This window comes from Bombyx mori, chromosome 23 (genome assembly GCF_030269925.1).
Source record: "Bombyx mori chromosome 23, ASM3026992v2".
NCBI classification, from domain to species: domain Eukaryota; kingdom Metazoa; phylum Arthropoda; class Insecta; order Lepidoptera; family Bombycidae; genus Bombyx; species Bombyx mori.
This window is the reverse complement of record NC_085129.1, coordinates 17,724,095-17,734,790: the sequence shown is the minus strand read 5'-3', so window position 1 is coordinate 17,734,790 and position 10,696 is coordinate 17,724,095. Positions and strand designations below refer to the sequence as shown.

The 10,696-nt window shown below is 38.5% G+C and overlaps 1 protein-coding gene across 7 annotated transcripts in view; it reads left to right on the top strand.

Moving 5' to 3' along the window:
- The window catches only part of LOC101740110 (scavenger receptor class B member 1), a 105,244-nt gene extending 94,755 nt beyond the window's left edge, over positions 1–10,489 (top strand). For all 7 annotated transcript variants that reach the window (XM_062675348.1, XM_038019253.2, XM_038019255.2 and 4 more), the window contains 6 exons: positions 1,576–1,773; positions 2,451–2,678; positions 3,413–3,527; positions 4,786–4,936; positions 5,903–6,044; positions 6,919–10,489. In XM_062675348.1, the coding sequence (XP_062531332.1) occupies positions 1,576–1,773; positions 2,451–2,678; positions 3,413–3,527; positions 4,786–4,936; positions 5,903–6,044; positions 6,919–7,494 (1,410 nt within the window). In that variant the 3' untranslated portion in view covers positions 7,495–10,489. The remainder of the gene's footprint in view (positions 1–1,575; positions 1,774–2,450; positions 2,679–3,412; positions 3,528–4,785; positions 4,937–5,902; positions 6,045–6,918) is intronic.
- Positions 10,490–10,696: the final 207 nt, after the last annotated feature.

Genomic DNA, 10,696 nt, shown 5'->3' with positions numbered 1-10,696 from the left:
GTCAAATTGAGAATAGATTAAATATTGTTTGTCTTTGTTAATATTTTTTATAGTGTAATCTTGGCGAAATTTGTATAAAATACAATCATAATAGTGTACAAACTTACAATTCCAATTAATTATAGTCGAATTTCGACTACTGCGGGACCTCTAGTTTATTTAGACACAGCAACAGCAATACACACAAAACATTCAAGCTTAAAATTAAGTACTGGTATGTAAGCCAGTTACAGGCATGTACAGCAATCTCTTATAACACACTATGACATGTTACAGCAATTTTACAAACAGCGGAAAAATAGGCTAAATTTAAATGTTAACAGTACGCCAAAAAAGAAATTTAAAAATAACATGAAAACAAGAGTTAACTACTTTATTGTTTATTTACTCGCGAAAATTGATTCGTTTGTTTTTTGTGTTTTGTTTTGTACTTGTAAAACTGCCAAAATAAAAATTAAAATCATTTGCCCGCCATCACGCAACCTGTTAAGTATACGAAACATCGGAAATAATATCGAACGATGTAAGGCTATTTGATTTAAATGCCATTTCACTTAACACGCGACATTTATCTTTGTAATTAAAGGTGCGTTTTATTTTATATCAGCATCAACAGTTCGATGTCTTTAAGCGAACTTCAATTATGTTTACGCTGACTGAGTAATTTAAATAGCTGAAGAAGTTTTTTTTTTTTATTTCATGATATTTGTTCCAAATTTTCTCTCACTGTAAGTAAAGTTTCAAAAACGTCGCTTAAGCTGAAGCCTTTCACCCCTCGATTCAATGAAAAAAAAGCGATATTAAACCATGAATATGGTCTAAAGCTGCTTTCAGACTACGCTATAATATAATAGCATATAGTATATAGCATAACAATATCGCGCACCATACATTGTTACGGACACGTTCACACTGTAGTGTACTATATATTATGGGCTAAGTACACGCTGACGCTGAAGCAGCATAAATTGCTGTGGGCAGATGCTATGCGCCTCACGAGCAATCACCACTTCTCCTGGTTTGTGGTGAGTCTGGTACACTCATGAAAACAAGCGCCAACTGCCGACTTAACTTGGGCCATCGCATGGGCAACCTTCCACGCGCTCTGGTGCCTTCTACTTTGCTTTGAACGCATAGAATCTGCCCACAGCAATGATACTTAATGACCACCACGACCGCTCTGACGAGAGCGATACGAGAAGGATCAAAGGGCTTAATGACACCGTGCTAAAATTGAATTTTCGGTCAGAAATATCCTAGCTTAGGTCCTTTAGTGTATCTGGTGCTAGGACCTCTTATGAATCCTCACGGGTAGGTACTGCCTTGCCTATTTCAGCCGTCAGTCGTGAAGCAGTAATGCATTTCGGTTTGAAGGGTGGGGCAGCCGTTGTTATTATACAACTATATGACTATCTATACTAATATATAAATCTACAGTGGTTTTTACCGATGTTCCATTATAACTACTAACACCAGGTGGGCTGTGATCTAAGCAAAAAAATAAATATATTATTTGGTTCAGTGTTATATTTTTCAATGACCTAATTCCAATTGATTTTTTTCTTTTCTTCATAGAGCATAGCAAACGTAGTCTCCCAGAATTTATTCGCGAGATTCGGCTTAAACAATCTGATTACGTTGACAAACAGCCAGCCCTTGACGAAAATGACGGCCAAAGAGTTCATGATGGGCTATAAGTCCGAGCTGATGACCCTGGGCAACACCTTCCTCCCGAGATGGATTTATTTCGACAAGCTCGGCCTGATCGATCGGGTGAGTTTCTTAACATAATTGAATTGATTACGTTATCATCGATTCATCCTTAATAATACATATTCAATTAACTTCGACTGCATTTATAATACGCTTTTTATATTGCCGAAGTCGGCTTAAGTACTAATTTATTTTGTTTTTTTTTGACGTGATCTAACGTCTTATAAATCCATGAACACCGGTTGCACGCACGGAAAAGTGTCACGTTCCACCTAAGCCAGCGCGCAAGCGAGAGCGCGGAACAAGCGATAGAGAGGCACAATCGGCCTAAGCGTTGCCTTGTGACACATTTATCTCTCTTCTCGCGTGTCATCAGAGCTAGCTTACTAGTGGTAGGACCTCTTGTGAGTCCGCGCGGGTAGGTACCACCACCCCGCCTATTTCTGCCGTAAAGCAGTAATGCGTTTCGGTTTGAAGTGACGGCCATTGTAACTATACTTGATACCTTAGAACTTATATCTCAAGGTAGGTGGCGGCATTTACGTTGTAGATGTCTATGGGTTTCAGTAACCACTTAATATCTGGTGGGCTGTGACCTCGTCCACCCTTCTAAGCAATAGCTTCGAATAGTCCTGCTAGTGACGTTATCACGTAAAACTATCGTCCGTAAACCGCATTTACAGACACACAATTCTTTTGTTTGTTTGTCAAATCTCCTTGCGCTTTTTCCTGTACAGATGTATGACTTCGATGGAGACTTCGAGACGGTCTACACAGGCGAAACTGATATCAGACTATCCGGCCTCATCGACACGTACCGCGGCTCCACCGACCTGCCGCAGTGGGAGGGGAAGCACTGCTCAAACGTGCAGTACGCGTCTGACGGCACCAAGTTCAGGGGTGGCGTCACCAAAAACGAAACCTTGCTGTTCTATAGGAAGAGTCTGTGCCGAGCTGCTCCTTTGGTGAGTAATTCTAGTAGTAGCAGGAGGGGAATCGGGCGGTCCCCTTGTTTTTCAGCGGTTATCGGCGCTCTTTGAAATAGACGAAATGGTGGTGCCTATTTTTATTTTATTTTATTGATTGCATAGATAGGTGGACGAGCTCACAAGCCCACCTAGGGTTAAGTGGTTATTGGAGCCCATAGACATCTACAACGTAAATGCCGCCAACTACCTATATATACCCGAGATATAACTTCTAAGGTCTCAGGATAGTTACCGGGACCGGCATTGGCAGAGTTATTGGTAGAGGTATTCAGAGATATTTTACTGGTGGTAAGACCTCTTGTGAGCCCAACGGCTGCCCCACCCTTCAAACCGAAACGCATTACTACTTTACGGCAGAAATAGGCAGGGTGGTGGTACGTACCCGCGCGGACTCACATGAGATCCTACTAACAGTAATTACGCAAATTATAATTTTGCGGGTTTCATTTTTATTACACGATGTTATTCCTTCACCATGAAAGTCAATCGTGACCAATTGTTGAGTACGTATTTAATTAGAAAAATTGGTACCCGCCTGCGGGATTCGAACACCGTTGCATAGCTCAACACGAATGTACCGGACGTCTTATCCTTTAGGCCACGACTGCTTCATCACATCGGCAGTTGGTAAACAAAATCTAATGGAATACCGTCCCAAGATTCCTGTATTAAAGACGAAATGTTTTCTTTTACAATCCATATCGTTCCAGATCCCTAGCGAGGAGGGCGTCAGAAGCGGCATAAGGGGCGTGAAGTACGTCTTCCCGGAGCACATGCTCGACAACGGCAAACATAACGAAGAGAACAAATGCTTCTGCAGGAATGGTGAGTGGAAAACATCAGCGTGGTCTTCAAAATGAATCAGCACAACGACCATTCTCGTTTCCAAGGCAGGACTTAAGCGTAATCAGCACAGCGAGGGCATTCTTGTGATGGTCCCCTTGGAGAAAGCACATATCTGATTTGTAAGCCAAGAATGAGACTATTCATTTTTTAAGGGATTTTATGACCTGGTAACTAAGACCTTTAGGTCATGTCTTATTTTAATTTATATTCTTCATTTTATGAAAAATGATAAAATGGAGTGAAATGAAATGAAATGAGATGAGATGAGATGAAATATATAATTATATTATACTTGGTAAAATGGTGGTTATTTACTGAGATTCTTTTAGTGTACTTTTTGGAGGACCCCGAGAAGTTACGTCCAGCAGCTTTTTTTCATTTTCCCACATTTGTGCACTTTCACGGATACTAAACAGTTAATAAACACCGTCATTACACATTTTAGCCTGGAGAAACACTAAATAGAGAAAATAAAACAAATCGCACAATTTCACCCTTCGCGTTCCCGTCAATAAGTCGTCCACATTGTATTGGCCTGACTCTCCGTAGGCACGCAACATCGCTCATAAAAAATATCGATATTATGATATCGATTTTTTCAAAAGTGAATAACATCGTTCTTTATGAACGATATACTATCGCGGGTATTTTTTTTTCGATGCTTTTATCACCATTTACAAAAATTACTTAAACGTTTTTTTTCGAATTCACACGAATGTATTTTGCAAAGAAACTGAGGGTGATAGGAAAAATCCAAGTATATATTTGTAGCCTACGCACGATGTTTTAACATATCGATGCTTAATTTGCATCATTACCTCTCTGACGACTCTGACTCTACAAGCCGTCAGCTCTATCCCTCATCTACACTCAACCAGACAACGACCATAATGTAATGGTGGTAGTTACAGACAGTTAGTGTTAAGACCTCTTGTGAGTCCGCATGGGTAGGTACCACCACCCTGCCTATTTCTGCCGTGAAACAGTAATGTGTTTCGGTTTCAGGGGCGGGGCAGCCGTTTTAACTATACTAAGACTTTAGAACTTATACCTCAAGGTGGGTGACGCATTTACGTTGTTAATGGGCTCCGGTAACCACTTAACGCTTGGGCAGTGAGCTCGTCCATCCATCTAAGCAAAAAAAAAAAAAATGACACCAGATTAAACCTTCTATTTCTACGTCACAAGAACACCGAAGAAAACATTAAAACTTAGTATTGTATTATTATTATTTTAGGAAAATGCCTCCCAGAAGGACTGATCGACGTGGCGGACTGCTACTACGGTTTCCCGATAGCTCTGTCCTATCCCCACTTCTACAAAGGAGACGACGTCCTCTTCAGCAAAGTCGAAGGGCTGACGCCCAAAAAGGAGGAGCATGAGACCAGGTGAGCCTGAATACCTGACTGTTTTAAATCATACTAGTGGTCGCCCACCGGTCGAAATTCGACCATATTAATTATTAATTTAAAATATAACTTTGAACATTATTATGGTTATATTGGTTCTATTTTACTTCTATAATCACAGATTTCGTCTAAGACAAACAATATTAATCTATTCTCAATTTGACCACAGGCTTTAAACATTTCACAATAAACAAAAGAGTATATATGCGTATCCGTGTCAAATACATGGTAGTGTGTGTAATGTATTTTCAATACATATTTTTTAAAGAATATTAGCTTTCTGCACACCTTCTGTATACTCTCTGTAAGTATAGGAAATTTCATACTCCTCCGTCCGTATAATTTTCGTAAAAAGGGGTACAAAATTTTTTTGCTTCACGTATTAATATATAAATCAAATCAAATCAAATCAAAAAAAATTTATCCAACATAAATGAAAGTACATACTTATTGAACGTCAAAAGAACTACCGCCAATTCAAAAGAACTAGCCTCCGTCCTGAGAAGAATTGGCAAGAAACTCAGCGGGCATGTTTTCTTTTTTTTTTTTTAATATTAGATTATTTTTTTAATATTAGATTATTTTAAATATTCATTTTTACATGAGTGTAATAACATAACAATTATTACAATATTGAAATGCCCGGAGCGAGCAACTCATTCCCATTTTGTGCAATCTTCTATAGATAGCACTGTACTTACTCTACATGTGTGTTTGTGTACGAGAAGAGCTATGAGTTTTATCTTGAGTTTAGAAGCCGAGTAAACAGTCCATAGACATCAGCAACGTAAATGCCGCCACCCACCTTGAGATGCGAGTTCCAAGTCTCAATTTTACATACTGCTTCACGGCAGAAATAGGCAGGGCGGTGGTACCTACCCGTGCAGACTTACTAGGCATCCTACCACCAGTAAATGTCTTCATAACTCCATTTTTCGTTCACAGTTTCTGGATTCAGCCGGAATCGGGTCTGCCTCTGGAGGTCAGCTCCAAGTTCCAGATAAACATGGCACTCGGTAGCATATCAAGCATCACGAACACGGAAAGATTCTCCAATATGTACCTACCGATGCTCTGGTTCGATATCGTGAGTAATAAATACAGCTTGGCTATTCCTCTAACGCAATCCTTACGTACGTTTGAGTTTTAATTTCCTGACAGGACATAAGTCTTCCGCATGTGGTACGGGACATTTGAAGACTTGCACAAAATTTGCTTAGGTATTTGCGAAGTTTTAAACACCATACACACACACCGATGCACCAAAAAAGCCCTCGAAAAGTAATAGCACCACTCCATCTTTTACTATTGATGTCATGAGGCAATTAAGAGTTTCCCCCGCTGAGCGATCGCCAACCAGCATGCCAAGCGGGGCGCTAATGGCGAAAAACATGTTTCTTTGGGTGCAGACTATGGTCTTTTGGGATTTTGGTAGACTTCTATGTCCAGCAGTAAGGTCTGTGCGCTGATTATTAAAGATACCACATTAAAAGATCCAAAAATCGTTCATTATTTACGTGTTTTCGAGGCAAAGAGTTTTTAATGGATTTGAATACCATTAATTACGTTTTTTTTTCTTCCCTACCTAAGCCGGTAGCCTTGAGAGGCTATACCAGCGTAACCGAGCGAGTAGGTGAGCTCATGGGGCTCTAACCTGATGACGTTGCTAACACTGACCCTAGTAAGAGCAGGGCTTCGCAGAATTTACCAGCGGATCGGAAACGTGACCCATTGAGAAGATCCGGCGAGAAACTCAGTGGGCTGTGTCTGTGGGTTAGTTTACTCGCCGAGCCCTTCGTCGCAAGCGACGGGTTCGACGAGAACGATGACCGGTGTAATTACGCTCAAAATACTTCATTCGCACCCAACAATAGTTCAGAATAGTCAAACGATTACCGCATAAAAAATTAGCCAACAATAAACTTATCGACTAAAACTAACTATACCGATTTTCATTACAGAGAATGTACTCGCTTCCACCTTCACTGGAGCAAAGATTCAAACTATACCTAAACATACTGCCAATAGTCGAGCAAGCAGCGATGTATATCATGTTCATCACCGGAGCTGTCCTCGTCATCACCACCATCTACATACTCAGCTTCAAGGTGATGTTCAAGAACTTCGAAAAGAACAAGGACGCTTGGCTCGAGAAGGCCAAACTGAATGATGGAGTGTACGCGCCCTGCGAGATACCACTCTCGGAGAGCGACTCCGATGAAATGATCAAATTAAACATCAAATTAAATGACAGGCTATACGAAACCGTCAACAGCGTCAAGGACAAACTGACAGAAATGGCGCACGTCAAAAGCTTGTTCGACAGGAAGCCGTCCCTAAAAGATTCAAGTCAAACGTCAAAAGCTTACGAGATCATAAATCAGACGGACAGCGACGAGGACTTCAAATACCTTGAGGTCATCGAAGACGGAGAGCTGGAGGGCTGTGACGTCAGCCTGGGCGGCTCGCAGCGAATGAGGAACCTCAAAGACTTGGATGAGAGGAACAACGAATTAAGCTTACACATATCGGATTGAGACGCGGCGAATGCGGAAAGTCGTTAAGAATCTGGCTTTTTACATCGTTGTTCTCACGATAAATACGGCGCGTGTACTTATGCACGAAACGATCGGAACGTGGTGTGATTAATGCGTGTTTCGCCTGTGCAATATCAGTTATTACACAAAAAAAACAATAGACCTTTATTAATTTATTTAATACTAGCGACCCGCCCTCGCTTCGTTTCGGAAACATTAAATTTTATTATTGATAGCTGAGTCCCGCGATGTTATCCGCGGTTATTGTCGTACCGCGGATGACGCCGCGGGGCGAAGCTGCTCTAAAAAAAGTAGCCTAAGTTACTCCTTAAGTTACTCCTTATATCATCAGCTACCTATCAGTGAAAGTCCCGTCAAAATCGGCCCAGCCGTTCCAGAGATTAGCCGGAACAAACAGACAGACAAAAATTGTAAAAATGTTATTTTGGTGTATGTACCGTATATATATTCATATTCATGTAGTAAAAAGCGGTTATTTCAATATTACAAACAGACACTCCAATTTTATTTATAATAATATGTATAGATGCTAAGTAAACACCTCTTTTTTTACGAACAATACCTGTATAAATGTGGGTTTTAATTACCGAAAAATCATGATAATTAGTTAATTTACTAAAAAAACACGGTGACTAAATTAACACGTATTATATGTATAACCATCCACAACCATCGTATCGCTAATGTCCGGCGCGATTTATCAACCTTTAAAGCAAGGGCGGATCCAGCTTTGGCGCCAGGAGGGGGTCACATAGTCAAATTTAGATGCGTTCGTTCCCAGACGTTTGCCATTATACAAAGTTATTATATTAAATTAAATAAATATTGAAGGAATGTATTTACATAAAATCTGTATGGTTACAAAATATACAAATAAAATCATTATATTCAATTAGTGGTCCACCTAAGTCCTGGAACCAGCTCAGGGGGTGGTCATGACCCCATGACCCCCCCCCTGGATCCGCCATTGCTTTAAAGACACATTTAACAAGACTATTTGTCGAATTGGTTTTGTTTAAATCACATACATCGACTTACCTGTGTGATATATTTTGGTAATTAAAATAATTGTAAGTACGAAGTTTTTCGATGATCATGTACTAGCAATGATTCTGGGGCGCGGAAATATTTTCTAGGAAAGACTCTATGCTTAATAATATAAGTCGGATTACTTACATGTTTGTTGGACGTGCAACATTCACAATAATTGTGTATTTCAAAATGACCCCAATCTGTCTCTCTAGTTGTTCGATTCTTAGAAATCGATGTTACATCTCAGATATACACAGAATAATCCCATCACTAACTGAAAAACCTATTGCCTGCAAATGTATTTGAAAAATACATGCTGTGTCACATACAGAGATAGTGTCAAATAATTGATGATTTTTATTTAGGTTCAGTCTTGCCATACTTACAACTTTTAACAATTATTTTTTATGGTTAACGCCCAGGGTATTATTTTAGAAGTCTTATAGGCCAGTAATTTAGTTTCGTATTTGATAGAGTGTAGTTCTTCGTCTACCTACCTTTTAAAAAAAACTTTTTCAATTATGTAATAATAACGGGAATTACTTACCGTTTGACATTTCAATTGCAACGTCATTTTGTGTCGAACGGTGGCACTGAAGTAGGAAACCATCGGTGGTATGTATACAAAGCGTCAAGCGAACAATTTATTTGGTTATTAAAAATAAAAATGCGCTAATTCTTTTTAGTAATTTATATATTACAAATCTGACTGTCAAAAAATACATTCCATTAAAATTCAAATTATTATAAATAAAATGACGGCTATCCGCCAAAATAAGAAATTCAAACATGTGCTATCATCGCCATCTAGTTTTTAAAAACATCAAGACTACGGTTCGAATTTAAGATCATTAAGCAAAATTCTATTCTCTTTACGCTAGAAATTTATTATAAAATTTACCGAAATCGCTTTTTTTGAACTAGATGGCGCTGTGTTCATTTTTATTTGCCTCATTAACACATTGCACATTACCTAATAATTTTAAACACGACTGATTAATTGCTCAATATCTTATATTATCTCCTCGTTAACAAATTGTGGATATTAACAGTAGATTACTTATACCTTTAATTTAAAGTGTCCGTGCTCGCGTTACGTTTTGCTACATCAAAAAACTACATTAAAAAATACGCCACTCTCAGAAAAGAAAATCCTTGATAGGTATTACCAGTTTACTATTAATATAAAGGAGCTTTTACGCAGTGTAAAACTATATTGTTATGTTACGACAAAAGGTAATGTACATATTTATTATCAAAATTTAAACTCTTTTTTTTTTTAAGTAATATCATCGATCACTGTAATATTCGCGGCAAAATCATATCCATCGGCTGCAAGAAAAAGACGATCGTCAAACTTCGTTTTTGTAGAGCGTCATCTCTGTCGCGTATGCGTCCAAATAAAATTTAGGCGGGCATCAATTCTCAATCTCAATTTATTTGTTATAATGTCGCGAGTTAATAACTGCGTTGATAAAATTCATAATCGATGTATCAAATGGTAAATGTCGCACGGACACCTATCTCTGAATAGACTTTTGTGATTTCGTTTATAAGATTAAATTAAGTTTAAAATATAAAGCGTAGTAGATAAGAATCGATGTTTAAGGTAAAAGGTGCATTAAAATTTGAACAGTCTTCAAAATGGCGGCCATATTGGCTAACTCCAACATTGAATACGTATGCATTTGTAATTCACGTCAGAAGTTCATACGAAATTTTCGTAGATCAGATATCATTCGCTATAATCTATCTTACAGTCGATTTCCAACTGTATTCGTGCTCAATGCTATAGTTAGAAAATGGTTTTTAGAAATCTTCGTAAACTTTTCAATAGTTTACAAAAACGTAATGTTTGAAAACTTATTAAATTACATTTCGGTATATAGTGTATGGTGCATTAGAGATAATGATAGTGAATAAATGTTTTATTTTTATTTTATTTCTGTGTTTTTCTTTTATTTTCTATCCAAATTCAGTACCGACCAGCTCTTGTGTCCTAGCAAAATCTACATATCTCAAATATATTAAGTCACTAAGTGTATAATCTATGTCTACATAGCTTAGCTGGGCGCAATTTTATTGTGTGCGATTTTGTTTTAGGGGTGCCAATTAGAGTCGCCAGATTTTTTCAGCCTGTAAGGGGCAA